The sequence below is a fragment of the Procambarus clarkii genome, chromosome 75 (assembly GCF_040958095.1).
Source record: "Procambarus clarkii isolate CNS0578487 chromosome 75, FALCON_Pclarkii_2.0, whole genome shotgun sequence".
NCBI lineage: Eukaryota > Metazoa > Arthropoda > Malacostraca > Decapoda > Cambaridae > Procambarus > Procambarus clarkii.
The window spans coordinates 3,537,542-3,557,430 of record NC_091224.1 but is presented as its reverse complement, the minus strand read 5'-3'; the positions used below and the strand labels follow the sequence as shown (position 1 = coordinate 3,557,430).

Here is a 19,889-nt window from a genome sequence, read left to right as displayed (position 1 = left end):
GGTGTTGCCGAGGGTGAGAGGCGGTGTGGTGGTGTTGCCGAGGGTGAGAGGCGGTGGTGGTGGTGTTGCCGAGGGTGAGAGGCGTTGCCGAGGGTGAGAGGCGGTGGTGGTGTGTGTTGCCGAGGGTGAGAGGCGGTGCGAGGGGTGAGAGGCGGTGGTGGTGGTGTTGCCGAGGGTGAGAGGCGGTGGTGGTGGTGTTGCCGAGGGTGAGAGGCGGTGGTGGTGGTGTTGCCGAGGGTGAGAGGCGGTGGTGGTGGTGTTGCCGAGGGTGAGAGGCGGTGGTGGTGGTGGTGCCGAGGGTGAGAGGCGGTGGTGGTGGTGGTGCCGAGGGTGAGAGGCGGTGGTGGTGGTGTTGCCGAGGGTGAGAGGCGGTGGCGGTGGTGGTGGTGCCGAGGGTGAGAGGCGGTGGTGGTGGTGTTGCCGAGGGTGAGAGGCGGTGGTGGTGGTGTTGCCGAGGGTGAGAGGCGGTGGTGGTGGTGCCGAGGGCGAGAGGCGGTGGTGGTGGTGCCGAGGGCGAGAGGCGGTGGTGGTGTTGCCGAGGGTGAGAGGCGGTGGTGGTGGTGGTGTCGAGGGTGAGAGGCGGTGGTGGTGGTGGTGCCGAGGGTGAGAGGCGGTGGTGGTGGTGGTGTCGAGGGTGAGAGGCGGTGGTGGTGGTGGTGCCGAGGGTGAGAGGCGGTGGTGGTGAGAGCATCACCACAGCCATTGGTCTCTAAACCAAGGAATAGTAACGTCCATAAGTCAACACCATTTAGGGACAACTGGGACTCCAACACCAGGTACGGGGAGGATGGGGTTTACCTCATCTGGTGCTGGAGTTTACACACTCTTGTACACTCACCTCCAACACTTGAAACATGCCTATAGTTGTATAGCTCAATAATATAGGGAATATTATGAATATAAATATATATATATATATATATAGAGAGAGAGAGAGAGAGAGAGAGAGAGAGAGAGAGAGAGAGATAGAGAGATAGAGAGAGAGAGAGAGAGAGAGAGAGAGAGAGAGAGAGAGAGAGAGAGAGAGAGAGAGAGAGAGAGAGAGAGAGAGAGAGGGGAAAATATATGTTGTAACAAATAATAACAATTGTGCATTAATATGAATTTACTTAATTTTACAGTACAGAAAATATATCTGCATATTCGTTATACTTATTAAGGAGTGATTTATAGGATGTGTGTGACCTCGTAAAACTGGTGTGCAAGAAAATAGACACAATAGCACTCACTGAAGCATGGATGACCCTTGACCCAAGACCTACTAGTTGGAAGTAGCAAGTTCCCATACCTACTAGTATGGGAAGTAAGGTCTTCCATGTTGACAGAACAGACAGAAAAGGAAGTGGAGCTCCTGTCTATATGGAATATGATCTCGGGCGTCTTGTTAGAGAAGACATCAAATCAGAAACTCGTAGAGAATCAGTAAGGTGAGAGAGAAATGACGGACAACAGAAACTCGTACAATAATACCAAGACCTCAGTTCAAATGACTCGGACAGTACACCAACTTTGCAAGAGATAATACATTAAGATACAGTAATGCATCGTTAGCAACTTTAACCTTACAGGAATAGATTAGGCATTCCAAACACCTAACATGGAGGCAGGACAACTCTGGGAGGTGATCGAGGAGCACTTTCTCACACTGTTACACACTGCACCACCACCAATACTGTTCTGTAATTGACCCCTGACAAACAAACAATAATTACCACAATGAAAACAGCCAACGAACTGAGTAATAACTCTAATAGAAAATCCAGATTCATCATAACTTGGAAAAATAGTGCGACTAAAAGCTGCTCGAGTTTGAAATATCCATAAAACCCATTTATAAAGTCTATGAATATTTCTTGGGCTGTGGTAGTCTTGTGGGACGTGAACATGTGACGTGTCTTAACCCAGCCCCCCTGTAATAACCACCAGCCCCCCTGTAATAACCACCAGCCCCCCTGTAATAAGCACCAGCCCCCCTGTAATAACCACCAGCCCCCCTGTAATAACCACCAGCCCCCTGTAATAACCACCAGCCCCCTGTAATAACCACCAGCCCCCTGTAATAACCACCAGCCCCCCTGTAATAAGCACCAGCCCCCCTGTAATAAGCACCAGCCCCCCTGTAATAACCACCAGTCCCCTGTAATAACCACCAGCCCCCTGTAATAACCACCAGCCCCCTGTCATAACCACCAGCCCCCTGTAATAACCACCAGCCCCCTGTAATAACCACCAGCCCCCCTGTAATAACCACCAGCCCCCTGTAATAACCACCAGCCCCCTGTAATAACCACCAGCCCCCTGTAATAACCACCAGGCCCCTGTAATAACCACCAGCCCCCTGTAATAACCACCAGCCCCCAGTAATAACCACCAGCCCCCCAGTAATAACCACCAGCCCCCTGTAATAACCACCAGCCCCCTGTAATAACCACCAGCCCCCTGTAATAACCACCAGCCCCCCAGTAATAACCACCAGCTCCCCAGTAATAACCACCAGCCCCCTGTAATAACCACCAGCCCCCTGTAATAACCACCAGCCCCCTGTAATAACCACCAGCCCCCTGTAATAACCACCAGCCCCCCGTAATAACCACCAGCCCCCCTGTAATAACCTCCAGCCCCCTGTAATAACCACCAGCTCCCTGTAATAACCACCAGCTCCCTGTAATAACCACCAGCCCCCTGTAATAACCACCAGCCCCCTGTAATAACCACCGGCCCCCTGTAATAACCACCAGCCCCCTGTAATAACCGCCAGCCCCCTGTAATAACCACCAGCCCCCTGTAATAACCACCAGCCCCCCAGTAATAACCACCAGCCCCCTGTAATAACCACCAGCCCCCTGTAATAACCACCAGCCCCCTGTAATAACCACCAGCCCCCCAGTAATAACCACCAGCTCCCCAGTAATAACCACCAGCCCCCTGTAATAACCACCAGCCCCCTGTAATAACCACCAGCCCCCTGTAATAACCACCAGCCCCCCGTAATAACCACCAGCCCCCCGTAATAACCACCAGCCCCCCTGTAATAACCTCCAGCCCCCTGTAATAACCACCAGCTCCCTGTAATAACCACCAGCTCCCTGTAATAACCACCAGCCCCCTGTAATAACCACCAGCCCCCTGTAATAACCACCGGCCCCCTGTAATAACCACCAGCCCCCTGTAATAACCGCCAGCCCCCTGTAATAACCACCAGCCCCCTGTAATAACCACCAGCCCCCTGTAATAACCACCAGCCCCCTGTAATAACCACCAGCTCCCTGTAATAACCACCAGCCACCCTGTAATAACCACCAGCCTCCTGTAATAACCACCAGCCTCCTGTAATAACCACCAGCCCCCTGTAATAACCACCAGCCCCCTGTAATAACCACCAGCCCCCTGTAATAACCACCAGCCCCCTGTAATACACACCAGCCCCCCAGTAATAACCACCAGCCCCCCTGTAATTACCACCAGCCCCCTGTAATTACCACCAGCCCCCTGTTATAACCACCAGCTCCCTGTAATAACCACCAGCCCCCTGTAATAACCACCAGCCCCCTGTAATAACCACCAGCTCCCTGTAATAACCACCAGCCCCCTGTAATAACCACCGGCCCCCTGTAATAACCACCGGCCCCCTGTAATAACCACCAGCCCCCTGTAATAACCACCAGCCCCCTGTAATAACCACCAGCCCCCTGTAATAACCACCAGCCCCCTGTAATAACCACCAGCTCCCTGTAATAACCACCAGCCACCCTGTAATAACCACCAGCCTCCTGTTATAACCACCAGCCCCCTGTAATAACCACCAGCCCCCTGTAATAACCACCAGCCCCCTGTAATAACCACCAGGCCCCTGTAATAACCACCAGCCCCCTGTAATAACCACCAGCCCCCAGTAATAACCACCAGCCCCCCAGTAATAACCACCAGCCCCCTGTAATAACCACCAGCCCCCTGTAATAACCACCAGCCCCCTGTAATAACCACCAGCCCCCCAGTAATAACCACCAGCTCCCCAGTAATAACCACCAGCCCCCTGTAATAACCACCAGCCCCCTGTAATAACCACCAGCCCCCCGTAATAACCACCAGCCCCCCGTAATAACCACCAGCCCCCCGTAATAACCACCAGCCCCCCTGTAATAACCTCCAGCCCCCTGTAATAACCACCAGCTCCCTGTAATAACCACCAGCTCCCTGTAATAACCACCAGCCCCCTGTAATAACCACCAGCCCCCTGTAATAACCACCGGCCCCCTGTAATAACCACCAGCCCCCTGTAATAACCGCCAGCCCCCTGTAATAACCACCAGCCCCCTGTAATAACCACCAGCCCCCTGTAATAACCACCAGCCCCCTGTAATAACCACCAGCTCCCTGTAATAACCACCAGCCACCCTGTAATAACCACCAGCCTCCTGTAATAACCACCAGCCTCCTGTAATAACCACCAGCCCCCTGTAATAACCACCAGCCCCCTGTAATAACCACCAGCCCCCTGTAATAACCACCAGCCCCCTGTAATACACACCAGCCCCCCAGTAATAACCACCAGCCCCCCTGTAATTACCACCAGCCCCCTGTAATTACCACCAGCCCCCTGTTATAACCACCAGCTCCCTGTAATAACCACCAGCCCCCTGTAATAACCACCATCCCCCCTGTAATAACCACCAGCCCCCCTGTAATAACCACCAGCCCCCTGTAATAACCACCAGCCCCCTGTAATAACCACCAGCTCCCTGTAATAACCACCAGCCACCCTGTAATAACCACCAGCCTCCTGTTATAACCACCAGCCCCCTGTAATAACCACCAGCCCCCTGTAATAACCACCAGCCCCCTGTAATAACCACCGGCCCCCTGTAATAACCACCAGCCCCCTGTAATAACCACCAGCCCCCTGTAATAACCACCAGCCCCCTGTAATAACCACCAGCCCCCTGTAATAACCACCAGCCCCCTGTAATAACCACCAGCCCCCTGTAATAACCACCATCCCCCCTGTAATAACCACCAGCCCCCCTGTAATAACCACCAGCCCCCTGTAATAACCACCAGCCCCCTGTAATAACCACCAGCTCCCTGTAATAACCACCAGCCACCCTGTAATAACCACCAGCCTCCTGTTATAACCACCAGCCCCCTGTAATAACCACCAGCCCCCTGTAATAACCACCAGCCCCCTGTAATAACCACCAGCCCCCTGTAATAACCACCAGCCCCCTGTAATAACCACCAGCCCCCTGTAATAACCACCATCCCCCCTGTAATAACCACCAGCCCCCCTGTAATAACCACCAGCCCCCTGTAATAACCACCAGCCCCCCAGTAATAACCACCAGTCCCCTGTAATAACCACCAGTCCCCTGTAATAACCACCAGTCCCCTGTAATAACCACCAGCCCTCCTGTAATAACCACCAGCCCCCCTGTAATAACTACCAGTCCCCTGTAATAACCACCAGCCCCCTGTAATAACCACCAGCCCCCTGTAATAACCACCAGTCCCCTGTAATAACCACCAGCCCCCCTGTAATAACCACCAGTCCCCTGTAATAACCACCAGTCCCCTGTAATAACCACCAGTCCCCTGTAATAACCACAAGCCCTCCTGTAATAACCACCAGCCCCCTGTAATAACCACCAGCCCCCTGTAATAACCACCAGCCTCCCTGTAATAACCACCAGCCCCCCTGTAATAACCACCAGCCCCCTGTAATAACCACCAGCCCCCCTGTAATAACCACCAGTCCCCTGTAATAACCACCAGTCCCCTGTAATAACCACCAGCCCCCTGTAATAACCACCAGCCCCCTGTAATAACCACCAGTCCCCTGTAATAACCACCAGCCCCCCTGTAATAACCACCAGCCCCCTGTAATAACCACCAGCCCCCCTGTAATAACCACCAGCCCCCCTGTAATAACCACCAGCCCCCTGTAATAACCACCAACACACCACAAGAACTATTAACAACATTTACCTCCAATCGTATTTAACTACTTCAAATACCAGTGAACGTCTCCAGTATTCTTAACAACCAGCAGACAGCAGCAACCCGCTGTCAGTGCCGTGTTGCTTGCAACATGTTGTACACACCAACACAAATTCGTCCTCTGAAATACTGAGTCACGGTGTGTAACTGTTGAAAGTTGTTTTGCCACTTTTTGCATGCAAGTTAAAAAATAAATTGAATCGTTTCAACTGGAATAAATGTTAGAAAGACCTCCAAACTATTTTCAGAAATATATTGTATTAATTATTTTTCAATGGAAACGCATTTTCCTTTTAGAAATGTCAAGTCTACTTTCGAAATACATTTTATATATATATATATATATATATATATATATATATATATATATATATATATATATATATATATATATATGTCGTACCTAGTAGCCAGAACGCACTTCTCAGCCTACTATGCAAGGCCCGATTTGCCTAATTAGCCAAGTTTTCATGAATTAATTGTTTTTCGACTACCTAACCTGCCTAACCTAACCTAACTTTTTCGGCTACCTAACCAAACCTAACCTATAAAGATAGGTTAGGTTAGGTTAGGTTAGGTAGGGTTGGTTAGGTTCGGTCATATATCTACGTTAATTTTAACTCCAATAAAAAAAAATTGACCTCATACATAATGAAATGGGTAGCTTTATCATTTCATAAGGAAAAAATTAGAAAAAATATATTAATTCAGGAAAACTTGGCTTATTAGGCAAATCGGGCCTTGAATAGTAGGCCAAAAAGTGAGTTCTGGCTACTAGGTACGACATATTATATATATATATTAGTATATTTTGGTAGAAGTCTTTCTTGTAAACATATATTGTTGAATATGACCGAAAAGGTAAGATTAATAATTGTAACACGAATTTTCTCTATTTCTTATGTTTTTCTTCACTGTCGGTGATAATAAAAATATCAATTCTCCAAAATTAATTTTTTAATTGTCTGACGACTGAACGCATTTTGTAATGCTTATTACATTTTCAAAGACTTAATTTACACACAGATTCATCGAACTTTTACTCATATTGGGTGAGGTGATATGGTACAAAGTTTTGGATGAGGTGAACAAACTTGTGACAAACACAAGACAGAACACGAAACAATGGGTATAAATTAGATATGAGAACTGCAGAAGGCGCCTTCGGCATTTGGTAAAGTGGCTGTCGTGGAGGATGGCTTGGTAAAGTGGCTATCGTGGAGGATGGCTTGGTAAAGTGGCTATCGTGGAGGATGGCTTGGTAAAGTGGCTATCGTGGAGGATGGCTTGGTAAAGTGGCTATCGTGGAGGATGGCTTGGTAAAGTGGCTATCGTGGAGGATGGCTTGGTAAAGTGGCTATCGTGGAGGATGGCTTGGTAAAGTGGCTATCGTGGTGGATGGCTTGGTAAAGTGGCTATCGTGGAGGATGCCTTGGTAAAGTGGCTATCGTGGAGGATGGCTTGGTAAAGTGGCTATCGTGGAGGATGCCTTGGTAAAGTGGCTATCGTGGAGGATGGCTTGGTAAAGTGGCTATCGTGGAGGATGGCTTGGTAAAGTGGCTATCGTGGAGGATGGCTTGGTAAAGTGGCTATCGTGGAGGATGGCTTGGTAAAGTGGCTATCGTGGAGGATGGCTTGGTAAAGTGGCTATCGTGGAGGATGGCTTGGTAAAGTGGCTATCGTGGAGGATGGCTTGGTAAAGTGGCTATCGTGGTGGATGCCTTGGTAAAGTGGCTATCGTGTTGGATGGCTTGGTAAAGTGGCTATCGTGGAGGATGGCTTGGTAAAGTGGCTATCGTGGAGGATGGCTTGGTAAAGTGGCTATCGTGGTCGATGGCCTGGTAAAGTGGCTATCGTGGAGGATGGCTTGGTAAAGTGGCTATCGTGGTGGATGGCTTGGTAAAGTGGCTATCGTGGAGGATGGCTTGGTAAAGTGACTATCGTAGACTACACACATATTACTGGACTCCTGTTTCTCTCCCAGACACGGCGAGACGTTTGGAAGAGTTTCGTTACACCTGATGATGCTGTTCACCTTGCATTAAAAGCTCATGAGAGACGGTACACGAGCTGAAATTTAAGAAGTCGAGGTACAAGAGCTAACACCTCGAATCTGCAGCCACAAGTAAAAAAAATAACAGTAAATACACGCACGCCCAGCGCCTTCCTCGGGACCACAGAGCCAGAGCTCAACCCCCGCAAGCACAACTAGGTGAGTACACATATATGCGCATTAAGAGATAACAGATCTGAGGGGTTGATATCACATCAAACTTGACTCCTTGAACATCAGAAACATTTCATCACTGACAGCTTGTTCAAACTTGAACATCATAAATGTTCAAACCTGAACATCAGAAAGATCTCATCAGTTACATGCTATGTTAGCCACAATAAAAGCAGCCTTCAGAAACTTCAGTATCTAGTTAATGACATAGGGTCAAGGTATACCAGCAGACTAGTCCTGGAGCTGAGATATATGAGCTACGAGGAATGGCTACAGCAATTATATCTTACGTCACTGGTGAACAGAAGAGTTTCGGGAGATATGATTATTGCGTATTAAATTCTTAGAGGAATTGACAAGTACATAAAGATAAACTGTTTAACACGGGTGGTACACAAACAAGCATGATAGAGCCCAGTAGGCTCAGGAATCTGTACACCAGTTGATTGACAGTTGAGAGGCGGGACCAAAGAGCCAAAGCTCAACCCCCGCAAGCACAACTAGGTGAGTACAACTAGGTGAATAAACACACACACACACACACACACACACACACACACACAGTACACAAGTGGCACAAGTGTTGGAGGAAGACCATAGACTGCAGAAGAGAAAATGGAGCTTCACAATAGTAATGGTGTTGGGTCAGAGAGTGACCATTGATAAGCTGGTGTTGGACCCCCACTGTAGGTGCTTGTCTCTGTACACCCTCACCCCCGTCACTCTAGCAGGTGTTGGACCCCCACTGTAGGTGCTTGTCTCTGTACACCTTCACCCCCGTCACTCTAGCAGGTGTTGGACCCCCACTGTAGGTGCTTGTCTCTGTACACCTTCACCCCCGTCACTCTAGCAGGTGTTGGACCACCACTGTAGGTGCTTGTCTCTGTACACCTTCACCCCCGTCACTCTAGCAGGTGTTGGACCACCACTGTAGGTGCTTGTCTCTGTACACCTTCACCCCCGTCACTCTAGCAGGTGGTGGACCACCACTGTAGGTGCTTGTCTCTGTACACCTTCACCCCCGTCACTCTAGCAGGTGTTGGACCACCACTGTAGGTGCTTGTCTCTGTACACCTTCACCCCCGTCACTCTAGCAGGTGTTGGACCACCACTGTAGGTGCTTGTCTCTGTACACCTTCACCCCCGTCACTCTAGCAGGTGTTGGACCACCACTGTAGGTGCTTGTCTCTGTACACCTTCAACCCCGTCACTCTAGCAGGTGTTGGACCACCACTGTAGGTGCTTGTCTCTGTACACCTTCACCCCCGTCACTCTAGCAGGTGTTGGACCACCACTGTAGGTGCTTGTCTCTGTACACCTTCACCCCCGTCACTCTAGCAGGTGTTGGACCACCACTGTAGGTGCTTGTCTCTGTACACCCTCACCCCCGTCACTCTAGCAGGTGTTGGACCCCCACTGTAGGTGCTTGTCTCTGTACACCTTCACCCCCGTCACTCTAGCAGGTGTTGGACCACCACTGTAGGTGCTTGTCTCTGTACACCTTCACCCCCGTCACTCTAGCAGGTGTTGGACCACCACTGTAGGTGCTTGTCTCTGTACACCTTCACCCCTGTCACTCTACACCCCGGCCCCTACTACACCCTCAGGCCAGAATTGCGTTTCCTATCACCTAATGCTCCTGTCCACCCAGCAGTAAATAGGTACCCAACAGTTAGTCAGATTGTTGAGGGGTTGTGTCCTGGGGAGGGTCAGTAGTTTGACCCTGGGGAGAGGGGATATAAGCCTAACATGTACTGTATATATAACCAGGCTGCCTGTCCCCCGACACAGTGAATAATTGTGATTGTTTATATGTAGACACTAAGCCATGGCTTGTGTCATGTGCCAGAGGTCCCAGACACACTAAGCCATGGCTTGCGTCATGTGCCAGAGGTCCCAGACACACTAAGCCATGGCTTGTGTCATGTGCCAGAGGTCCCAGGCACACTAAGCCATGGCTTGTGCCATGTGCCAGAGGTCCCAGGCACACTAAGCCATGGCTTGTGTCATGTGCCAGAAGTCCCAGGCACACTAAGCCATGGCTTGTGCCATGTGCCAGAGGTCCCAGGCACACTAAGCCATGGCTTGTGCCAAGTGCCAGAGGTCCCAGACACACTAAGCCATGGCTTGTGTCATGTGCCAGAGGTCCCAGACACACTAAGCCATGGCTTGTGTCATGTGCCAGAGGTCCCAGGCACACTAAGCCATGGCTTGTGCCATGTGCCAGAGGTCCCAGGCACACTAAGCCATGGCTTGTGTCATGTGCCAGAGGTCCCAGGCACACTAAGCCATGGCTTGTGCCATGTGCCAGAGGTCCCAGGCACACTAAGCCATGGCTTGTGCCAAGTGCCAGAGGTCCCAGACACACTAAGCCATGGCTTGCGTCATGTGCCAGAGGACCCAGGCACACTAAGCCATGGCTTGTGTCATGTGCCAGAGGTCCCAGACACACTAAGCCATGGCTTGTGCCAAGTGCCAGAGGACCCAGGCACACTAAGCCATGGCTTGCGTCATGTGCCAGAGGACCCAGGCACACTAAGCCATGGCTTGTGTCATGTGCCAGAGGTCCCAGACACACTAAGCCATGGCTTGTGTCATGTGCCAGAGGTCCCAGACACACTAAGCCATGGCTTGTGTCATGTGCCAGAGGTCCCAGACACACTAAGGCAGGGCTTGTGTCATGTGCCAGAAGTCCCAGGCACACTAAGGCAGGACTTGTGTCATGTACCAGAGGTCCCAGACACACTAAGCCATGGCTCGCGTCATGTGCCAGAGGTCCCATGAGGACCAGGGTGCTGGAGCCAGGCCTGCGGGGCCCGACAGATCTCACTAAGCCACACACACACTCCGGGCGGGAGTGACAGTGATCTTAACGGGAAGGACACGGGATGAAAAAGCCTAATTATGACACACGAGCACACTGGCAGCTCCCTGGATTAACACTCCTCCTTTCTCCTCCTGAATGATCTACAGTTTTTATTCCGTTTTGAGGAAAAATGTTCCCTTCGCGGAGAGAGAAGTGTTCACTGTTCCCTTCGCGAAGAGAAAAGTGTTCACTGTTCCCTTCGCGAAGAGAAAAGTGTTCAATGTTCCCTTCGCGGAGACAGTAATGTCCTCACAGTTAATACATCGTAAATTTGATGCTTGCGACCACAGCGTGAATATTCCAGTGCTCTAATGAACACATATATTCACTCAGTTACACTAGGTCCAAACACTTGGGCTGGACGGTAGAGCGACGGTCTCGCTTCATACATGTCGGCGTTCAATCCCCGTCCGTCCAAGTGGTTGAGCATCATTCCTTCCCCCGTCCAATCCCAAATCGTTATCCTGACTCCTTCCCAGTGCTATATAGTATTAATGGCTTGGCGCTTTCCCTTGATAATTCCTTTACCTTCAGTTGCTGTAGTGTTACTGTAGAAGTAGTAGGCATCTGTCAATCCCGTGGGGTTATGGAGTTGTGCCCTGGGTGTCTAGTTGTTGTAGTTTAGTTGGATGCAGCGCCTGCTGTGGCTGTGAAAGCCAACCCGAGAATGACAGTCCCGACTGCAGCGAGCGCAGATAAACGCCGAAGCGGGTGCGTCTGACAGTGGTCGAGACCTCTGAAGTCTATTATCCTCTGCCTCCCTCTTTAGTTCATCCTCGAACTGCTGGAGTCTCTTCTGCACTTTGCATCTCCAGGCAGATATGTCCACAGCTGCTGCCTCCCATGTGTTGATGTCGATGTTCATCTGCTTGAGGTCGCGTTTACAGGCATCTTTGAAATGCAGCCGAGGTCTTCCGGTCGGTCTCCTTCCTGATGCCAGTTCTCCATACAAGAGGTCCTTTGGTATGCGGCCATCTTCCATGCGTGTGATATGTCCCAGCCATCGCATGCATCTCTGCTTCAGGAGAGTGAACGTTGAAGGGACTCCTGTTCTCTCGAGTACTGTGTTGTTGGTGACGTGGTCTTTCCACATGATATCAAGGATGCGTCTCAGGTTACGCATGTGAAAGGTATTGAGCCTTCTCTCCTGGCAAGAGCGCAGGGTCCAGGATTTCGAGTCGTAGAGAATTGGACTCACCACACATGCCATGTAGACTTGTACCTGGTGTCCACTGTCAATTTGGCATTTTCCCAAACACACTTTATGAGCCTGGCCAGTGTTGTTGCGGCCTTCCCGATACGCCTGTTGAGCTCAGTGTCCAGGGAAAGGGTGTCTGAGATTGTGGAGTCCAGGTACACAAACTCGTGAACTGCCTCCAGCACATAGTCTGCGATGTTTATAAAGAGTAGCTCATTGACGTCTTGTCCCCTCAGCTGTGTCTTCTTTAGGTTGACTGTCAGGCCGAATACGGAGCAGGCAGCGGCAAAATGGTTGAGTAGCTGCTGCAGGCCTTCTGCTGTGTGTGGTGATCGCTGCATTTTCGACAAAGAGAAACTCCCTGAGGATTCGCATCTGTACTTTCGTCTTTGCTCGGTGTCTGATTATAGAGCTTTCCATCAAATCTTATATGGAGAGAGATGCTCTCTGTGGTTGTTCCAAAGGCATGCTTAACGAGGATCGTGAAGATGATGCCGAACAGGGTTGGAGCAAGAACGCACCCCTGTTTAACACCACTGTTGATGTTGAATGGTTTAGAAGTTGAGCCGTCGTACACGACTGTTCCCTTCATGTCCTTGTGGAACGATTGTATCATGCTGAGTAGGATGGGTGGGCAGCCACTTTTGGCTAAGATCTTGAAGAGTCCGTCTCTGCTCACGAGGTCGAAGGCCTTTGTACGGTCAATGAATGCCATGTACAAAGTTTTGCTCTGCTCCCTGCACTTTTCTTGAAGCTGTCTCGGGGAGAGCACCATGTCAGTGGTCGACCTCTCTGCTCGGAAACCACACTGTGACTCAGGGTACACTCTTTCAGCAAGAATCTGAAGCCTGACCAAGACGACCCTGGCAGAGAGTTTGTCGACGAAGCTGAGAAGGGAGATGACGCGATAGTTGTTGACATCGCTTCTGCCACCTTTATTTTTATATAGAGTGATGATGTTTGCATCTCTCATGTCTTGTGGCACCGAGCCCTCCCTCCAGCACTGGCACAGAAGTTCATGAAGCTCAGTTTTAAGTGTTCCACGAGCGCACTTGAGAACTTCAGGCAGAATCCCGTCATCTCCAGGGAACTTCCCTCATGAAAGTGAATCCAGTGCTTTCTCAACTTCTTCCACAATCGGTTCAAGGTCAAGTTTTTCCATGATGGGCAGGCACTCGATTGCATCCAAGGCTCCTACACTGACCAAGTTCTCTCTAGAGTAGAGATCGAAGTAATGTTCCACCCACCGATTCATCTGTTGATCACGGTCTTTAATGATCTCTCCAGTGGCTGACTTCAGAGGAGCCGTCCTGTTTTGTGTAGGGCCTGTTACCTGTTTGATCCCTTCGTACATTCTTCTTATGTTGCTGACAGTGGCCACAGTCTGGATGCTGGAACAGAGTCTGAGCCAGTAATCATTAGCACAGCGCCTCGAAGTTGGTTGAACTCTATTGCGGGCAGTACGGAGGGCCTGTAGGTTCCTTTCTGAGGGCAGGTTCTTGTAGGATGAGAGAGCTCGTCTTTTCCTCTACGAGGGGTAACAGTTCCTCTGCACTGGCCTCGAACCATTCTGCTGACTTGTTCTGCCACTTACCGAAGGTGGACATGGTGTCCCTGAGATGTGACCACCTTTCACTTGTGCTTTCGCAGGGTGGTACAGGAAGGGCATTTACCAGCGCCGCAGTGAATTCCTCCACCTTGTGAAGGTCACGGGTCTTTATGCTAATGCATAATCTTCCTTCCTTCTTTGCTCTGTGGATTTTCCGGTGCTGGATCTTTACTCTGCAAACGACGAGAGAGTGATCGGTGTCACAATCTGCGCTCTGGAAGCTGAGGGTCAATTTGATGCTTCTCTGATTGTTACGCCCCATAAGCACCAGGTCGAGTTGGTGCCAATGCTTAGACCTGGGTTATCTCCAAGAAACCTTATGCTGGGGCTTGGTGTCTAAGAAGGAATTGGTGATGCAGAGATCATGACAACAGCAGAATTCCAGGAGGTGCTGCCCATTCTCATTCATCTTCCCAAATCCAAACTGGCCCAGGCAGGAAGGTCAAGAGCTGTGATCAGAACCAACTCTTGCATTAAAGTATCCCAGGAGGAAGACTGGCTCTTGTCGAGGTATGTCTCCAAGAGCTAGGCCGAGGTCATCAAAGAACTCGTCCTTCACTTCGGTAGAGGTCAGTGTTGATGTATAGGCGTTGATGAGGCTCACCATTCCTGCTGCTATATGAAGCTGAAGTTTGGTGATCCTTGCAGACCCCTCCGCAGGCGGTACTAAGGACCCTAACAACCTGTTCTTGATGGCAAAGCCAACGCCATGTTCCCTTACCACTTCTGGAGGTTTGCTCTGCTAGAAGAAGGCAAAGTCCTTCACCTGTATGCTGCCAGCCGTGGGCAGACGTGTCTCCTGCAGGGCGACTATGTCCATCTGGAGCCTGCATAGTTCATTGTTGATCACAGCTGTCTTGTGGGCATCATTCACTTCCAGTAGATCTTCCAAGAGACCCGATGTCATGGTCCTTACATTCCACGTGCCCAGTTTGAGAGCTGGGTGGCTCTGTGTTTATTTTCTTTTGCCTGGTGCATGGTTGACGATCTGCTTATTGGATTGTGGCCTGAGCCCCATGCACCCAGTGGAGCAAGCGGACCATGACGGGACAGCACCTTATTGGCCGGGGGCTGCCCAGCTTGAGGCAGGCGGTAGTTGTCCTATGAAATCGGATCATTTCTCCCACCGACGGAAGCAACCCCTGGTGCCTCACTCTACGCCAATTGAGCAGTAGCCTTATCACCGGTAACTGTCGCTTGCCATGTGGAGCCATCGCTATAGCGATGCTGGAGTGTCCTCTCCAGGGCACAGGCCTGGGCAGTAATTATGAAGAACCAGCTGTTGCCCATGCAGTAGATCCACCCTCTCCACGCCACCGACGTGATCCAAGGGAAGGGGGGGGGGGGGGCGCCAATACGCTTGGCACCAGTGTTGTCGCAGGAGTTTCTAGAATGTAGCTGTAAACAGCTGCAAACTGCCTTAGGGACTCTGACTCCTGATTTTTCCTTAGGGTTGACTTCCAAAGCCTTCCCCATGAGTGGGTTAAGCTGCAAGACAGCAGAGGTTTGAATTCGGGGTTTTCCTTCCCCTAGATGAGCTGCCTTCCCTGGCTAACGAGTCCCATCTGCCTGAAGCAACTGGCTTTAAGGCCCGCCTTCGCCCCTTCTTTTTGGTAGAAGCAGTTTCGCCGGGCCTAGAGGCTAAGCCACACGTGCAGGCCAGGAGTTGGACTTAGTTGTCAGAAGCTCTTTGAGATTCACGCCATCAGAGGCACTTTACAGGCTGTGGGCGCTTATCTCTACAACCCTTTGAACCTACATGGAACTTGGAAATGTTACTGTAGGTAGCCAGATACAGACGATGAGTCACAATAACAACGCTGAAGATATGATGACCAAACCATACATCACAAGATAAGGAGACGACGACATTTCTTCATCTTCTGATGTTGGGTTTGGTCATCGTAACTAGCTATGCTGGAAGTTTGCGACACCCAGACTCACACCCACGTTACAAGGCGTATGGGTAAGTGTGACGTGGGCGTAAGTGACGCCCATACAAGCTTACGTCTTGGTACCGGTCTTAACCATACCCGAAGTACTCCAGATAGGAAGGGAAGGGAGCTATCAGGAGAAAGCGCTAAGCCATTCCGACTATATAGCACTGGGAAGGGGGTCATACTAAGGATTTTGGATGGAACGAGGGGGGGGGGGTAAAGAACGGTGCCCAACCACTAGGACTGTCGGAGATTGAACGCTGACCTGCATGAAGCGAGACAGTCGCTCTACCGTCCACCTTAAGTGCTCAAGATAGGAGACAAAGTTGGTACTTGTGTAATTCAAGCTGAGAGCTTCTTTTATTACTTTATACTTTAGAGAGGGTTACTCACTTACAGACTTGGGCTATATTCATGTTATTACAAACTTGACCTATGTTTTGAACAATTTAATAGTTATATAATAATTCTTACTTCTTCTTAATTTCTGTACCACATTGTTCCTCTTCGTATTTGCTGCTTATATAGGAATGTCAGTTACGCTGGTCTAACAGGAAGACAATATATTGTACAGGTGCTCTATAGTCAAACATCATCGCCTTCAAAGAAATATTAGCATATACTCTAAGTTCCTTTTTCTGTATGAGTCCAACGTGAGCGAGTAATGATATATCTCCAACAAGTCCCACTAATCTTCAAGATCTTCCCCAGCCTCATTTCTTGTTCTATAATTAATCCTTCTGTGGTACATTCTTGGTTTCTCCGTCACTCACCTCTCGACGTCCCTCGACGGCTGTTCTAATGGAAAATTTCCTTGTGAAGAAATCCCCGCCGGCAGGTGAGGTAACCTCCTGCAGTTGACTCGTACTCTCACCCACTCAAAATGTTGGAGTGTTGTCCTGGTTGTGTCAGTGTGAGGGAGACTGGTGGTTGTGTCAGTGTGAGGGAGACTGGTGGTTGTGTGAGTGTGAGGGAGACTGGTGGTTATGTGAGTGTGAGGGAGACTGGTGGTTGTGTGAGTGTGAGGGAGACTGGTGGTTGTGTGAGTGTGAGGGAGACTGGTGGTTGTGTGAGTGTGAGGGAGACTGGTGGTTGTGTGAGTGTGAGGGAGACTGGTGGTTGTGTGAGTGTGAGGGAGACTGGTGGTTGTGTGAGTGTGAGGGAGACTGGCCGTGTCTCACACAGCCTCCAGGGCTTGATCATTGATCATTATTTTATGTTATATTTCATCCGGCGTGAGGGAGAACGCTCGGTGAAATATTACACACACTCCAAGACCTTGAGAGTGTTACAGGTATTGCCTCGGGTGTTGCTGTTACCTTGAGGGTGTTACAGGTATTGCCTCGGGTGTTGCTGTTACCTTGAGAGTGTTACAGGTATTGCCTCGGGTGTTGCTGTTATTATGGAAGTACGAAGTGAGGAATGTTCTTATGGTTCTTACCACTCTCCATACTTTGACCTTCACCAGACCTCTTAATGGTTAGCTCTTGTGAAGAGGTAGATGACAGTGTGCCACAGTGGCATGCCCACAGTGGTATGCCCGCAGTGGCATGTCCACAGTGGCATGCCCGCAGTGGCATGTCCACAGTGGCATGCCCGCAGTGGCATGTCCACAGTGGCATGCCCGCAGTGGCATGCCCGCAGTGGCATGTCCACAGTGGCATGCCCACAGTGGCATGTCCACAGTGGCATGCCCGCAGTGGCATGTCCACAGTGGCATGCCCGCAGTGGTATGCCCGCAGTGGCATGTCCACAGTGGCATGTCCACAGTGGCATGCCCGCAGTGGCATGCCCGCAGTGGCATGCCCGCAGTGGCATGCCCGCAGTGGCATGTCCACAGTGGCATGCCCGCAGTGGCATGCCCGCAGTGGCATATCCACAGTGGCATGCCCGCAGTGGCATGTCCACAGTGGCATGCCCGCAGTGGCATGCCCGCAGTGGCATGCCCGCAGTGGTATGCCCGCAGTGGCATGTCCACAGTGGCATGCCCGCAGTGGCATGTCCACAGTGGCATGCCCGCAGTGGTATGCCCGCAGTGGCATGTCCAGAGTGGCATGCCCGCAGTGGCATGTCCACAGTGGCATGCCCGCAGTGGCATGTCCACAGTGGCATGCCCGCAGTAGTATGCCCGCAGTGGCATGTCCACAGTGGCATGCCCGCAGTGGCATGCCCGCAGTGGCATGCCCGCAGTGGCATGTCCACAGTGGCATGTCCACAGTGGCATGCCCGCAGTGGCATGCCCGCAGTGGCATATCCACAGTGGTATGCCCGCAGTGGCATGTCCACAGTGGCATGCCCGCAGTGGCATGCCCGCAGTGGTATATCCACAGTGGCATGTCCACAGTGGCATATCCACAGTGGCATGTCCACAGTGGCATGCCCGCAGTGGCATGCCCGCAGTGGCATGCCCACAGTGACATGCCCACAGTGGCATGCCCACAGTGGCATGCCCACAGTGACATGCCCACAAATGGCATGTCCACAGTGGCATGCCCACAAATGGCATGTCCACAGTGGTATGCCCACAAATGGCATGTCCACAGTGGTATGCCCACAAATGGCATGTCCACAGTGGCATGCCCACAGTGACATGCCCACAGTGACATGCCCACAGTGGCATGCCCACAGTGACATGCCCACAAATGGCATGTCCACAGTGGCATGCCCACAGTGGCATGTCCACAGTGGTATGCCCACAGAGAGAAAGGATTGTTCAGGAATTATAATTATCCGTGAAATGTAAATATTACCTTTTCCTTGTTTAAATACAAATTACTTTTAATTCGTTTGAAGTGTATGACAAATACAAAAGTACATCTGTTTGTCAATTACAAGAGTTTTGTTAATTATAAACACAAATTTACAAATTTACAAATATTAACATTATTCATTCAGTGATTGAATATCTTACTGGAAATTTCTTGAAATTTCTGAATAACTTACTGGAAATTACCTTACCTCTCCTAACGTCAGCGTCCTTTCCTCAGGAGAGGTAAGGACGCTGGCGCTCAGGAGAGGTAAGGTCGCTGACGCTCAGGAGAGGTAAGGTCGCTGACGCTCAGGAGAGGTAAGGACGCTGACGCTCAGGAGAGGTAAGGACGCTGGCGCTCAGGAGAGGTAAGGACGCTGTCGCTCAGGAGAGGTAAGGACGCTGACGCTCAGGAGAGGTAAGGTCGCTGACGCTCAGGAGAGGTAAGGACGCTGACGCTCAGGAGAGGTAAGGACGCTGACGCTCAGGAGAGGCGACGCAAGGGGCAGGGATGGTCCCTGGTGACGCAAGGGGCAGGGGTGGTCCCTGGTGACGCAAGGGGCAGGAGTGGTCCCTGACGACGCAAGGGGCAGAGGTGGTCCCTGGTGACGCAAGGGGAAGGGGTGGTCCCTGACGACGCAAGGGGCAGAGGTGGTGCCTGGTGACGCAAGGGGTAGGGGTGCTCCCTGCTGACGCAAGAGGCACGGGTGGTCCCTGGTGACGCAAGGGGCAGGGATGGTCCTTGGTGACGCAAGGGGCAGGGGTGTTCCCTGGTGACGCAAGGGGCAGGGGTGGTCCCTGGTGACGCAAGGGGCAGGGGTGTTCCCTGGTGACGCAAGGGGCAGGGGTGTTCCCTGGTGACGCAAGGGGCAGGGGTGTTCCCTGGTGATGAAAGGAGCAGCGGTGGTCCCTGGTGACGCAAGGGGCAGGGGTAGTCCCTGGTGACGCAAGGGGCAGGGTGCTCCCTGGTGACGCAAGGGGCACGGGTGTTCCCTGGTTACGCAAGGGGCAGGGGTGTTCCCTGGTTACGCAAGGGGCAGGGGTGGTCCCTGGTGATGAAAGGGACAGCGGTGGTCCCTGGTGACGCAAGGGGCAGGGTTAGTCCCTGGTGACGCAAGGGGCAGGGTGCTCCCTGGTGACACAAGGGGCAGGGGTGTTCCCTGGTTACGCAAGGGGCAGGGGTGTTCCCTGGTTACGCAAGGGGCAGGGGTGTTCCTTGGTGATGAAAGGGGCAGCGGTGGTCCCTGGTGACGCAAGGGGCAGGGGTAGTCCCTAGTGACGCAAGGGGCAGGGTGCTCCCTGGTGACGC

General features: G+C 51.3%; 1 protein-coding gene across 1 annotated transcript in view; it reads right to left on the bottom strand.

Annotated features, from left to right (window-relative positions):
* LOC138356938 (uncharacterized) overlaps positions 1-12,069 on the bottom strand; it is a 31,893-nt gene extending 19,824 nt beyond the window's left edge. The window contains exon 1 of the mRNA XM_069313471.1: positions 11,810-12,069. Within this exon, the coding sequence (XP_069169572.1) occupies positions 11,810-12,069 (260 nt within the window). The remainder of the gene's footprint in view (positions 1-11,809) is intronic.
* Between the last annotated feature and the right edge of the window lie 7,820 nt (positions 12,070-19,889).